This window comes from Bombus pascuorum, chromosome 4, assembly GCF_905332965.1.
Source record: "Bombus pascuorum chromosome 4, iyBomPasc1.1, whole genome shotgun sequence".
NCBI classification, from domain to species: Eukaryota; Metazoa; Arthropoda; class Insecta; order Hymenoptera; family Apidae; genus Bombus; species Bombus pascuorum.
The window spans coordinates 2,241,977-2,257,572 of NC_083491.1; the positions used below are offsets into that span (position 1 = coordinate 2,241,977).

The window sequence follows — 15,596 nt, forward strand, 5'->3', positions numbered from 1 at the left end:
ACTGTTGGTCCTCGATCGATGTTCGGATAAATGGAGTTCTACTAAAATCTATCGTAATCGATATAAAAGTAAGGATTACCGACCTCAGGCAACCAAGCTCCGTCCTGTCCATCTTCATTTCGCGCATTTTCGATACAAGCTCGGAAAGTACCCGGTCGAATATCGTGCCCACGCCAGCCTGCTGCGCGGAGTTTCGGTGCACCGTGATCCCTGTCGCCAGCACGATACCGTCCTTCACGTCGATCGAACGGTGGGAAAAGGATGCTATCAGCAACTCGTTCCAGCCGGCCCTGAGCAGAAGTACCTGATCCTCCAGCGGCAACGACGTAAAATGCGGGATGTGTTTCGCCCATGCTACCAGCTGGAACAGCTGTTTGTTCGTGGCGTTGCAAATGTGCGACACTGCATTCTGTGCATTGCAAGAGATGCCGAATTAATCGGAGGAGCGTTTCGTGGAACAGTTACGCGCAACCATTCCACGAAAATCAGTTCACAACGTCGTTGTTCATACAGTGGCCGGAGAAAAACTGGGGACAGTTTCCGGTCCGCGTTCGAGTTGCAAAGTCAAATATTCTGATCTTTATTTAAGTTTTCACAGTCGACTAACAAGTTGATTAACAAATCCGAAATTTCACCATGTCTCGTAAACCAATACGTATCTTGCCAGAAGCAAAAGTCCAAAAAAAGCATTTGCCGAATGAAAATTATTGATCGAAATCAAAGTTGCTACTAACCGGTATCGACGATAGTCGTCCGTTTGATTCGCAAGGAATTAAACCGTTGTTTTATCCTCTGTCCGTATAAATGACGGTAACGAATTGATGGAATCGTACTAATTAAAACGAGTCGGAACGAGTCTGTAAAAAGATACTAGTAAAGTTGAAAAAACAGAAGACTTTGAAGTTACATCGATTCATTTCAATGAGATAAATACTGCTGTACCGTTATATGTCCTCGATTATTTCGACCAGCTTATTCATCGATGCATACACGACTCGATCAATTTTTTAATTCGCATTACACGACGAAACGATCATATCGGATCGCCAATAAAGGACACCTCAAACGAGATTAATTCGATCACCAGTCCAGGGTCCAATGACGAACAAATTGATTTCGTCCCGGGAGAGCTGTACATCGCATAAAACTGACGTTCCAATCTTACGAGCTTCTCCGTCACGTTCATTTTCAATAAATTGCTGAATGAAACGCAACCACGATTTTTATCTAACTACTAGTTGAGAACTTCTTAATTAAAAAAAAAAAAAAAGAAGATAAAGAAAGAAAAAAGATAGAAAAATAGGACGAGTCGTATATATCGAAAGTCGAGTGTGTTTAAACGAAAAATAAAATTTCTCAACCGGACAATCGACGTGGTGAACTGTTCCAATTCTACTCTTACTATTTTCGCTTTTTCTCTGCGTCCTTCCTCGTTAATATTTACCTCGTAATTTCCTTGCTGTTCCATTTTGCACTCGACTCGTTTCTCGGCTTCCAGAATACGCTCGATCGGCATGTCCGAGTGCAGGCTACTGGTGCTCTCCACCTCGCTCTGATCCCTTTCCTTGGTACGTTGACGCTCTTCCTGTACTGCCTCTCTTTTCATGCCCATCGCCAAGCATTTCTGGTATCTACAATACTGACATCGATTTCTCTGTCGTTTGTCGATGATGCAGGACTTTTCCTCGCGACACGCGTACGACAGGTCCTTGCGTACGGTCCTCTTGAAGAAGCCCTTGCAACCCTCGCAGCTGCGAACGAAAGAAGAGAAACGTTACTACAGTAAGACGTACTGCAACGAACGATTTTTCTAACTAACATCAAACCGCTGTAACAACGTACCAAGATGTTACAACGAACAGGAAGAACTATCGGACGCTCTGCCGATTTTTTTAATTCGCTTTCGTTACGACGGTAAACAGCAAACGTTAATGGACGATGCGAACCTGTTTCAAGCTCGCTTGCTTGCACTCTCGTTTAGCGATATCTACCGCGTAGAAGATAGCTAAGCAGCGTAAGAACTGGCGAACAGCGCTATAAACTAACGTGATCCAAGATGAACGAGTACCGGATGTCATAGTCAAGGGGCGAGATTTGTTTATGCATAGATAACGGAGACCGAAGAAGGCTGGCAAACACGATTGCCTCGTCGTTTTATGATCGCTGAATAAGCGAATTTCATATTGTTTTTACCATTTATTTTTTAGCTTGTATTACATCTCTCCAGCGTTTAAATGGTCGTAGCGGTGATAACTTTGCTATTAACCGTGGGCTTGGGACGTGTCACTTCTAAATACGTACGCGTCGATGTACGTTACAACGAACAGATGCTGCAACGTACGTGGTTCGAGCGTATCTTGTATCGTAATCGATTATGTTCGTAAAAAATTGTGATTTCGCTTTACGATTTCTGTCTGCTGAAGAGGATACACGTGCGTCTTATTTTATTTCATTGTGATTCGGTTCCTAGGAGATACGGGAGAAACCCTTGCAACCCTCGCAGCAACGAAAGAAAAGAAAGAAAGAATCTTATTAGGTTGTCCGAAAAGTTTCTTTCGTTTTACGAAGAAATAATAGACGCACAACGTTTTTGTTTCATATTATTTTGTCGAATTACGTACGATCCGTTTCGTTCTGTCGAAATAAACACAGCGACATTTCACACACTTGCTTTCACGTTTGTACGAAGGTGCATTGTTGTGAAAGACACGTTTGCGAAGGAAAGACATTTTTCCGTTCCGTGTTCCTTAATAAATTTCGAATAACGCATCCTATTCGTCTTCCCAATCTGTTATTACGTAAAATGTACAGTATAAAGATCCGCGTGACTTTTTTAAATTTCCTTTGTTATACGAACTGCGACGATCGACTCACTTGCTCCCAGGAGACGTATCGTTTCATTAAAATACCGTGGAAAATTATTGGATCGTAATGATCACGTTGTAAATCCTCAAAGTCCAAACACCCGGTAACATTACTTTCGTCGAGGTAACTTATTCGTACAGGTTGCAACTTTCGATTGTCTGGTGGCGACGATGTTCTCTGCGAGACAGCGGATTACGCGAAAGAAATCGTAAACCCGGGATACTTTATTCAAAGAATCCTTGGATCAGTCGAGCGAAGCAGAGCGAAGGAGCCGGATAAGAAGACGCGCCAACGAATTCCAACTCTTTTTACGACACGCGAGTCGGTGTTGTCTGGGTTTTGGGCTGATTCACACACCGAAACCGTGAATTCCTCTTGATCGTGTCGAAATTTATTCGAAAGTATTTTCTAACAGTGCACTTGGGAAGATGCAACGCGGGAAAACGCAATTTATGTCGTTTCCTAGATAATTTTATACCTCTGCAACGTGTTTGATGTAATCGATGGAATGTTTGCGATAATTTGCTTGCGAGTTAACTAAGACTTCTAAGATCTAGGAATTTGGTCAACGAATTTGAATTTTAAGAAACTTTAATTGGAAGAACATCGAAACGGTCAGAGGGGAATTTCGAGGGCTGAGAATGGATAATTCGAAGGATCACCATTGTTCCTATTTCTTCCCTTTTTTTATTTGCCAATATCGTGTATTTAATAAATATCTTTTTATTTAAAAAGCTTGTTCGAGTCGTGCCACGTTCGAAACACACGTCCGATACCTTAGCCGATAGAAATCTTCTTACAATTAATTTAGCTTTTTGTATCTTATAGAAAAAGTTAGAGAAAAATAAATATCTCTTTGAAATTCGGCGTTTCATTTTGTGACAAAGAAATTCGTAATTTAAAAATCTTGCGTAATGGTAGCTTTAATTGCCACGAGATTTCAAACGAAATTAACGATCCGAAGACACGAAGGAAAGAGGTGCATCCACTTGTCGTCGCTATTAAAAGTGAAAACAAGAGAAAGGCACGCTAAACCGTGTCGAAAATACGCGCGATGTTTTGTGGCCGGCTGGAGCAAAAATAAATTCTTACTCGCGGAATGTCGCCACTGTTACTGGAGAGGTTCCAATTTTAAAAACGAGTCTCGGCTATGGTTGGCCATCATCGAGATCTTAACGACAACGGAAAGTGGAAAGGTTGTTTGCAATACTAAAAATTTAGACGGTCCTCGAAAATACGTTCCACGAGTTTATCATCAAAATTTATCATCCTCGTTAGCTTCGAGGAAGACAGACATATTAGAAGCTCGCGACAAACCGACATGAATTAAGGTCTTTTTTAATTAACGTCTACGTACGTTTCATCTTCATAGTACACATTACATTTTCGTATTTGTATGCGAAGGTACATGATATGAGATTTAATATATTCGCGCATACTTTTTTTCTAGCCACTCTGCACCGTAGAAAAATTGTACGTGCACGTTGTATTTGTTGTAGAAAACATTTTGCAATTTCAGTAACATTGGAACCAGGCACCGCAGTGTCGCGATATTGGTCAGGTTTGAAACCAATTTGAATCCTAATGTCAGTAAACGAAAAGGGAAGAGATTTGGAGTGACAATAAAATGGAAAGAAGAAGGTAAAATAGAAGAAAATATCCGATCATAAAATGTTTCGTTCGTTCGGATCATGCGATTCTTATCGAACGCTTTTGCTTTCTTCGGTTCGTAAATTCGATCAACGCTAAAGAAGAACAATACGGAATAGTAATCCTATGGATCTCGACGAATGTCAAAACGCTCTCGCGACCTTCGCTAGGAATAGCACGACAATACGCGACTTATCGAGGATTTATTCGTGTTTTCGGCTATGAAATCCGCTAAAAGCAACGCGGCAGCGACCAATGGAACAATTTTCTGCTTTCTGTCCATCCGTTTTCACTGTCACGAGGGCGAAACAACGCTTATTCGTTAGCAATGAATCTGAACGAGCGGTAAGTTTCAATGGCTGATAAAACACGTTGAACCGTTTAAAAAAATTCAGAAAGATTTTGGAGTAATTACAAACGACACATACTTCTGAAAAGTAATAAGAAATTAATAATAATAATAAAAAAAAATACCGTATAAATCAATTTACATCGTTCGAATTTTTATCACTTCATATTCTACATTTTTATCTTATTTAGACTTCTTTCTAATCGTAAACGCTGTAGGTACATAGAAAATGAAATGTGCGAAAGACACGCAAGAAAATTTCTGGACCACCGTGAAAGTCGTTTGATCTCGTTGAGTTTACACGAAAGACAAATAAGTCTGACGCGGGACACGCGTGGAGAAGCTCGATCCATGGAGCGAAGTTCCGCCATAGGAAACGTGCAAAGGCCTCCGGCATTTGCCTATGAATAACATCGATATTGAATAGCGCCACACGATTTTCTTTGATGTACTATCGTTTAATGTTTTTCTACGAGTAAAGTAACTCGTAATCTCGCGTAATCTCCTTGAAGACCTACTTAATTCGCGCTGTGAAAATAAAGAAAGCTTCGACAGCTATCGTACGTAATAGTCATCGATTAAGAAGGATTTAGGTCTCTTTACGAGATTCAGTTCACTTTGTCAAAACATTACATGGTTTATTTCAATCTATTTAGATAATTTTTAAGTTTCAAAACTAAATATCTCAAGGAAATTAAATTAAACTTTGCTATACTGGTACTAATGACACAGGAGAAATGGTTCTGTCTGTACACAAGCTCGATGGTCAAAGTGTGGAGAACTCGTTTCCACGAGCTCGGTATACCATTAATTCCGTCGAGTATAATTTCTCGTTTAATTATACAGTCTCGATCACGTTTTATCAGCCTAATCGCTTTATTAATTATTGAACTACTTTGCGACCAGTCTTGGACTTATGCTGTAAAACGCAGCTGTGCATCTAATGCACAAGGGAAAAAGGAGATTTCTAGAGATTAAGAAAAAACAAATTGCGTCTATCGAGTTTCTTGCCGTAATTCATGGCTAATTGGCAGAATCGGTAAGATTTGATTAATTTTGAGAGACTTGTATAAAAATAATCTCTCTTTAGCTTTACAATATTCCTTATCTTCGTTACAATTTTAGCATTTATTGATCCATTGTTCTCGATTTTTCAATCTTCTTTCCTTTTTAACGCGCCTTGTTTTCCACCTATCGATATCGTTAGCCCAATTTATTCTTCCATTTGCTAGTACCGTTGTATTAAAAATTGAAAAGCGTTAACAGAAACATTCCTCGGCAGAAGGTAATCGAAGACGGATAAAAAAAACTGTAGCACGCTTTGACTACGTTAAATAAAAAAATTAAAAATCCATCGCTGGGAGGAAGTGATAAAGTGCATAGAAAGTACCAGTCAGCCAATTGATCAACGAAGTGCAGGAAGAAACGAAGGAAGAAAGGATTGTTGTTTCTTACGGACCGGCGATATATCTGACACGGGCCCTGATAATGGCCGTGATTGCTTAATTAGCTGCCACTGGAGCAAAGTGGCTGCACGAACAGCAGAAGACAAGGCTCGTCGTCCTCCCTTGCCCCGTAGGAACTACGGCTGGCTAGTCGTCCTAACCACGCGAGCAAGTCCAAGGTTGTCGAGACTCTGATGCAACGCGAACCATCATCATCGGCCGTAGTCACTGATCACACACGCGCAATACCCAAAGTGGGGAGGCGGATGACGATCAGAGTGGAGCACGTTGATACGCTCTGTGTACGACTTGAAAACGATTGGAATTTCGAGAAGAGTTCCAAAGAATTGGTAATTTAAATGGGCGAGTTTGAGTTTAAATAAAGAAATTTGGAATGTTTAACCGGAGCGAGGAAAATTAGGATTTCGGATTTAAATACAGAAAATTGGAGGTTTCGGTTTACATAAAAGAAATCGAGACTTTGAAATTTGGAATCTTTTACTTTATTTTAATTTCAAACGAACGTCGTACGAAAAAGAAAAAAAAAAGACAGAAGAAATAAAGGAAGCGAAATACCAGTAGCTTGTAGCTTTCAAGATCGTTTTATCGTGCGTTTACGACACATCGATGATCTCGAGTTTTTCGAGCGACTCACGTGCAACGCACGACGCTTAATCGGTCGATGACGTTTATTACGTGGAACATCGGTTGGTTCTTAATCAATTAAAAGCGAGATAGCGAGCGATACGTGGTAGAAATGGTTCAGAAACTCGATAGCCAACGCTCGATCGTTTCTTCTTGCATACAGACACGTTCCATCCAATTAAATGAAAAAAGAGAGAAACGAAGAACTTTATTAACTCGAGTTTTCGTCGAGTATTACAAAATTTCCACGGTGTGTGCATCTATAAATATACTTGTTCTTAACATCGTTTTTCAAAAAGAAAACGATAAACGCGTTGACGAGAAGTCCTCGACGTTAAAGTTTAATTTTTCGTCGCGTTACGGAAGAGAGTCATCATCAACTTCTTCGTCCGACAGATTCATCCGTTAGGAACGTACGAATTTCCTGTGCGTTACAATATTTCTCTTATTTACATTGATTCTTTGCAAACCTTGACGGAATGATATTGGACTTGAAGTCGAAGCAGTAAGACTTGCATCAAGGTTAAAAGAATTAAAAAAGAAAAAAAATGAATAAATAAATAAAAAAGTACTTCGTCTAAACTACAAATCTTCATGAAGGTTGTTCTCTGACCAACAGATTACCGATGTTTGCCATGTATACAGATAATATTCTTATCTTCGGTAGGTGTCTCGAAACAAAAGCGTCTAATCCCGTTTCTAGCGCTACAAACTTATCCAATTAAAGCTTTTATCAACTTCCTAATTTCGTGTGAATTCTACACGCCTTAACGAGTAGGGACGAGAATGAAGAAAGAAGGTGGCCTACTCAAGAAACTAGTCGAAGGTGTGTCGAAGGAATTGTTTCTTCGATATCTGGCGCGCGAATGAAGATGCCTGTACATTTCACAGCGTACGCTCGTTTGTGCAAGATGATATATTTCACTAAATGGATATTTATATCCGTCTCTTGATGTCGTTATTAATGTTATTAATTTAACCCTCATCCATCTCTTCTTACAGTAGATATAAAAAGATTGTACGTCCTCTGTATTATTTTTTATCGTACTTTTTAGCTTCTAGAACTCGTAAAGCCACGACGAATCTTTTTTGCATCATAAATTCTCAGAAATTTTGTTTCCATCGTACGTCACTTTGTGAAAATTTTAAAGTAAAAGAAATTTATTAAGTTTTTAATAAATTTTACTTCCTTTGACTCGAGAATAAGGTGTCGATAAAAGTATATATGCAACCTGTCATTAAAAAAAATTGCTGGTTTATTATCCATCCATCACGGTCTCGTGTTCTTCGTTTCGAGACAAGTGGTTTTTCGTAAAAAAGGGTGATTTACGAGCGATTTATTTATCATATTCTATATACAGGATTATTAAAAAATACGTCACCATTCATGGGATATTTTAGTATCCAGGTGTTACATAATTTTATAAGAGATGAATTATTCCTAAGTCACCTGGTATCGATCGGTTTAATATGGGACGTGGACTATTCTACTTTCTATTTCAGTCTTCGGATAAATCCATCCTATGTCTCAACCTCTTCTTTCTTAATTCTTTTAACGGTTTTTTATCTGCAAGTTACATTCGTCGATTCGATTCCAAAGCTAAAATGAAACAAATATTTTTCATTTTTCTCCTTTCTTATCATTCGATAGCCGTTCAGTCTGCATTTTCTCAATAATCAACGTTGGAAAAATGTCGTAACTCTTTGCATCTGATTGTACCGCGTTATTGGCGTAAACACCTTGTTGTCGTTACGAGTATCACCGCGGTAAGAATGATCTCTTTGTAATGACATTCAGTGCGATTCGATAAACGGTCCCGGTTGTAAGTCTGACAACAAACGAGAAGAGATACATACAGAACGAAGACAGTGGAAGGTCGAAGGTGACGATAATTAAAAAAAACAAGCATTTATCGTTGCATCCAAGACGACGTTATCGTGACCACTACGTTATAGGTAAATCAACGAAATTTATTAATACGTTCGGAAGCCACCCCCCTCCCCCTGACTATCCAGAGGTCAAGGTTATCAAAGTGAATTCATCGATCTTGAAGCGACCGTCACGACTGATGAAAAAATCGTCCGATATCCGGAATGAGACCGATTTGTATTCATTGCTGAAAACCCTGACAAATTGGTCCCATAAAACAAGGAATCCTACGAGAATCCCTAAGCTTTTTCTTTTTTTATTTTAGTTTTTTTTTACAATTTGTCCTGAAGGACATTTGGTAAAGTGTTGTATTTTATTGGTGAAAAAAAAATAAAATAAAAATAAATATAGCATGTGGGTGGCTACCCCCAGCGGGGTGCCAGCTTCGTTTTTTCTAAGTTGTATCTTTTATGCCCTAAGCTTGTACAGTAAATTCGTAAAAATAATAGAAAAGTAAGGTATTTTCTCGAAAATTCTTATTTCGCACAGTCTTGAAATTTAATAGCTCGATCAACGCACTCGCAAGGAAATTAATTCAGAAAGTTTGCAAATTTGCTTCGCATACGATCGTCGTTAGTTTATTAAGCTCGTTCGTGAACTTGTAAATGTTAATGTCTGACTTACCTATAGACACCATAATGCTTGCCACTGGCACGGTCACCGCAGATCGAGCAGAGATGCTTGCTTCCGGAAAGAGGGTGGTTCGGCGGATAGGGTGCGGCTGCTTTGTTCTGTCCACTCGGCGACGTACTCAGAAGGTTGCTGTGACAACCAGCGGTGAAGGATCTTACATGCAAAGAAGAGAGTAACAAAAACTCCAGCTACGAAACTACTGACCCGGATCGAGCAAAATACTGTAAAACTTTTTTTTAAATAATCACCTCCGTATACGGAGTGGATTTTGCAACGTATTTTCTACTAATAATGGGCCGTTAGTGAAATTTGGAACAACTTTTTAAATTACCGTGTATATATGTTATCGTTATCAAATTAAGATAACTTTTATTACTACAAAAACATTCGGAAGATTTCGTTTTACAGCTTCCATAAGCAAAGGTTCTTAGCTTTAAATATCCCAACGACGCTGTCTATGTGTTACGTGGCAATAAAATGGTAAAAGGAAAATAAGAAGAGGAATAGTATGTTGCTCGATTTCTATAAGGGCGCGACTACGTTCGCGATAAACTCTCTATTTACGATATCTTCGCCAGAATGCCGTTTTTTTCGATATTTGTCGAACCGAATTCAATTGTACCTCCGTGCCATCGATACAATGATAATCGTTAAATCGTTAAAAATTATCGAGAAAATGGTAGTGCCACTTACCCAGGGCTATTGGGACCGGAAGGACTGAAGTTCCCTGGATTGATGAGGCTCGCTGTGTCAGGTTTCATGTCCAGTGGACTTTGTGGACCCACCGAGGACATGGACATGTTGCTGTTGTCCAGACTCAACCCTGGAACAAACAAATTTTACGTCATTAAAGGAATATGTTTCTTTTCTTTTTTCCTCTTTTTTTGTAAAACCACAGGATTGGTTTTTGTTTTTAAGAAAATCGTTTAAGAATAGCAAAATACTGTTTGCATTAGGTTCGTTAAATTATATTATATTAAACGTGGATTTAGTAAGTATAACTTGTTTTAAATCAAATCTATCGAACGGTGTTCGGATAATTCCTTAGCCAATGACTAATTTTTAATCTTTGTAAACGTTGCTCGTAACGTACGTGTCCCAAATAACGTTACTTTCTATCGCGTCACAGAATTACACTTTTACTCCATTAATATTCACGAGACAGCGTCCTTTTACTTTCAACCTCGACTGACCGAGATTCCCATTTGCCGACCCATCGAGGACGACTCGTCTTGTCCAAGACGCAGCCACGTTAACTACCGCCACGAGACTCGGAGTCGTGATTTACAGCTACAGGAAGAACCGATACGAGTTATTAATCAGCGTCATCGTTGCAATTTCTATATACGTACGCGTATAACGTAATATACAAATGTAACGCTATTAAGTATATTACATGTGAAATGTATTTCTCTTTACATCGTATCGTGCATGATACAAAATGTTTTGCATAAAACACAGTATATTCGGAATAAATTCTCGCAAGTGTTGAAATAATTTGGCGACCTCGTGTACGTGAAACTACCTTAAAATCCATCTTATAATAGGTCGAGTAACTTTACTCGCAAATGTACTCAACGTGCAGCATAAATTTTCGCGAAAGCTTTGCTTCATTCGGTGACAAAAACGTAACAGTTCTAACGAGGCGAGAAAATGGATAAAATGGATTCCGACTTGCGATTGCAAAACATCGCATCGCAGCTTTATGTCTCGATAGAAGAAGCAACGTCGAGTAAGTCGCGGTACAAATTGCTTGTTTCACCATATCGTCCCTCGTAATTCGCCTGGTTCCATCATCGTGCTCCGTTCTCTACCGTAACTGTCTCGATGCTTTTTTTCCACGCTCTATTTCGAGCGCGATTTACGATGAACCATGCACAAGTCGAACAGACACTCGCATATACCTACACGTCGTGGATTTTCTGTCGTGGCGTACGGAGTATCGGAAGATAAACGACGTTTTAACAGGGTTTGGACGAACATCGTGGCCGTCTGCTGTTATTTAACCAAGGGGAGAGGGATGTAATCGTTGAAAATGACAAAGAGGAGAGCGGAGAGGCAAGTGCAACTGTGTAAAACGACGGAGAGCCAGGGCGAGTTAGGGAGAGACAGGGAGAGACAGGGAGAGACAGGGAGAGACAGGGAGATCTCCGAACCCCTAAGGATGCTAGCAAGTGCACCAATAATTGTAAATTCGACGTCATAATTCCTTCCTCTCTGTTTTATTTTTCCTTTTGTTCTTTTATTTTATAGCACGTTCGTTCCATTATTTTATTTTTCTTTTCTCTTTTTTTTGTTTTTGTTGTACTTTACGCAAGAGAAACCCCTTCTCTTAAATCTCTTTTATTTTCATTTATGCTTAAACAGACAAAATCCTTCACGCTCAAAGCCAACCATATAGCTTCAAGGTTAAAATGATCAACGAACTATGTTTCGAAAACCTCTACATCCAACGACGTAACGAAATAATTCAAGAAAAAACAGTTAGAATTCAAGACAAAACGCGATTCAGTGGGTTAATCGTTGGCATTCGAGGCTAGTAATAATTAAAAGGTTAAACGACACGCCACTGTCCGATATCGGCTGTTCGTCAGCCGCGCGTTTCCGCGGAATATATAATTACAACGAGGTCGCAACTCTCATCGGTGACTTCTATTTCGAGTGTTAGGGTCGTCGATTGCGCGTTGCTAATCACGGTCGTTTATTAGGCGCCGTTACGCCGTTTGCTTTAATTACGCAATCGACGTGCGTGCAAAACGGAGCGAAGGTCGCCGACAGACGGCGAAACGAAAGCACTTTTCGTGTCTGCGTTTAACGAATGTGTCTCCTCTTTACGCTAGTGGGTGTAGAAATTAATTATTTCTTTTAGACAGATTTATTGTTTGTTTATAAATGTTACTTTTGACTCAGTTATATCTTGTTCGAACGATGGCGAATTATTTCTTGCACCAATCTAATTCGTGAAACAAATTTCTGTTAACAAGCTAAAACTTGCATTACGCAACGCTTCATTTATATTTTCTTCAACTAACAGTTTACATTATCCTTTTGCAATTTTTTAAATGGGGAGTTGTTTAAATTTAAAATAATTTTCTGATCGATTCGATATAAAGCGGATGGATTAATCTTCAGATTTAATAGTTCCAACGTTATAATTCCAAGTGATTCGAGAAAGACGTTGAACAAGACGTTTGAATGCTCAAACGCAGATCGTCGCAGATTTTTACGCTTCTATAGGTGTGTTGCAGGGTGTTCCGCTCATCGATTATTAGATCGATTTTCAAGAAGATTCGGGTAATCTGACCCTTTTCGGGCTAGTGTGTCAAGGGCGACTTGTGTGCTCGATGGTGACGCAAGAGGTTCCGTGGAAATTACCTGTTGCAAGGTTAGTGAAGACCAAACTGGTGAAAAACGACGCTTTCAAATTTCGGGGGATGTTGTAACCACAACGCCCCGATAAAATTCTTCTTTTTTCAGAGAGACGATAGTAGGAGAGAATACTAATCGACAGATCCAATAACAAAAATGGTCTAAATACATAATTTAAGAAAATGCAAGGTAACTATAGGAAACCATACGTAAAATTCGCTTTCAAATTTCGGGAAATGTTGTAACCACAGCGCCCCGTAAAATTCTTTTTTTTTTTTCAGAGAGACGATAGTAGGAGAGAATACTAATCGACAGATCCAATAACAAAAATGATCCAAATACATAATTTAAGAAAATGCAAGGTAACTACAGGAAACTATACGCAAAATTCGCTTTCAAATTTCGGGGAATGTTGTAACCACAGCGGCCCGATAAAATTCTTTTTTTTTTTCAGAGAGACGATAGTAGCAGGGAATACTAATCGGCAGATCCAATAACAAAAATGGCCTAAATCCATAATTTTAAAAAATGCAAGGTAACTATAGGAAACCATACGCAAAATTCGCTTTCAAATTTCGGGAAATGTTGTAACCACAGCGCCCCGATAAAATTCTTTTTTTTTTCAGAGAGACGATAGTAGCAGGGAATACTAATCGACAGATCCAATAACAAAAATGGCCCAAATACATAATTTAAAAAAATGCAAGGTAACTACAGGAAACTATACGCAAAATTCGCTTTCAAATTTCGGGGAATGTTGTAACCACAGCGTCCCGATAAAATTCTTTTTTTTTCTGAGAGACGATAGTAGCAGGGAATACTAATCGACAGATCCAATAACAAAAATGGCCTAAATACATAATTTTAAAAAATGCAAGGTAACTACAGGAAACTATACGCAAGATTCGCTTTCATTTAAAAAATCGTATTGAGTTTCCAAGCGTTTAACGCTGGGTCGTAACATGGTACGTCGTTTATTGGAAAGAAATTTTAATTAATACTAAAAATATAAAATAATAATAGTAATAATAATATGATAAGATATAATAACAAGAATATTAAAAATGTAGATATAAACGGTTCTCGTGGAAGAAAGAGGCAGTGAGACAGGAGGGTCAAAGGTCTATAGCCGCATCTATAGCAACTTGAAACAACGTTCGAGGAAACGTTCAGGTTACGAGAGCTGTGAACACGGCTTTAAGCGTAGCAAAGAGGGTGGGAGACGAGGACGCGCGAGAGTGGCTGCAAGGCCAAGTCCGGTGACGGTATATTATACCGGGGCAGTGTCGGGCACCTTGACCAGGCGCAAACACACCCGGTGCAACGCTCGAAAACGTCTTGCATATGGCTGTACCGAAATGCACAAAAATGCCAACGATTGTAGTTTTACGAATACATTATGCACTTTACAGGAAACATTTTGAAACTTCATTAGCAATCGTACTTAACGTCGTACGTAACATTAGGTTCTCTCGAAAGTTTCATTCGTTTTATAAGAAAATAATATATGCACGACATTTTTCGTTTGATATTATTTTATTGAATTATCGCAATGGAAGAAAATGGATCGTACGTAATTCAATAGAATGATATAATGCTTTGCACTGGTACAGTTAACGGTGCTCCATGCTCCACGCTGTTTGAGATTTCTAAGCGAAAGCCTATGAGATTCGTCTATCGTGGTTGCATTGGGAAAATTTGTGATTTCTACGTATGTATATCTTAAGATTAGGTTCGACGTTGTGGAAACGCAACTGCCCTTTTAAACTAGACAGTGGATGTTACGCGTTTGTGGAAAATTTGAAAGTTACAAATATACAAGATATTCTAGACACCCTGTTTGTTATAATATTCGTATTAGACGTTCACACGACCCAAGCAAAAGAATAAGAAAAAAGAGCTGAATGAAAAGGGATAACCGAGTACTTTCGCAACGAGTCGTGTGTATTTTTCATCGGCAACGAGCGAAAGGAAAAGAATAAATTACAGCAAAGTGACATGGGAAGAGGAAGCCGGCGAAACGGGAAGAAAGGGGAGGCAAAACGCAAGACGTCGGAAACAGGTCGAAAGAGAGGGAAAGCAGACCGACCTACGCCAACAATGAGTCAAGTGCGTTGGCTTTTGAATATTTAAGACATATATTCCCCTTTAAAGGCGCATCGACCGACCGAATCGAGCATGGCTTTTCGAACAACCTGATTTTCAAGGGCGGTATAAGCAAAACGCGAATTTGAGAATGGTCATGTTCCTCGCGTGGCCGTCGAGCATCGATCATGTTCTCTACCCTGACGACTAAATGTGTCCAGGCTTCTCTTGTTCCGCACTATCATCCACCGAAATGTAATCGCGTGCCCCTCTGTGAGCGGGCAACACGTTCGAGTGGGATGAAAGCGTCGCGGTTCGTAATTCCACGTGATGGATGAAAATTTGAAGGAAGATGGACCATCGATACGATGGAACTTGCAATCGATTTGAAACGAAATAGTTACCTCTTGGTAACTTTGATGGTTTCATGATTTATGATTTTGGCACGTTGAGAAGAGGAGGCCCAAGGTATTAGGGTGACATCTGTGACGTACGGGGGGTCTTTTGACGAATTTTTCGTCAACGAAAGCCCAGACAAGGGAAGAATGGACGAACCGAGGGAGGTAATAGCACGGATATAACGGAGATAAGAGGAACGCGAGCCTGACGAGGCGTGACAAAAGGG

The 15,596-nt window shown here is 39.5% G+C and overlaps 1 protein-coding gene across 8 annotated transcripts in view; it reads right to left on the minus strand.

Annotated features, from left to right (window-relative positions):
- LOC132906171 (retinoic acid receptor RXR-alpha-B) overlaps positions 1 to 15,596 on the minus strand; it is a 68,961-nt gene that overhangs the window by 5,866 nt on the left and 47,499 nt on the right. For 6 of the 8 annotated variants that reach the window (XM_060958088.1, XM_060958083.1, XM_060958081.1 and 3 more), the window contains 4 exons: positions 10,211 to 10,340; positions 9,509 to 9,670; positions 1,445 to 1,751; positions 84 to 409 (listed from right to left, as the gene is read on the minus strand). In XM_060958088.1, coding sequence (XP_060814071.1) covers positions 84 to 409; positions 1,445 to 1,751; positions 9,509 to 9,670; positions 10,211 to 10,340 — 925 coding nt within the window. The remainder of the gene's footprint in view (positions 1 to 83; positions 410 to 1,444; positions 1,752 to 9,508; positions 9,671 to 10,210; positions 10,341 to 15,596) is intronic. The other 2 variants (XM_060958087.1, XM_060958086.1) reach the window with 2 other exon arrangements.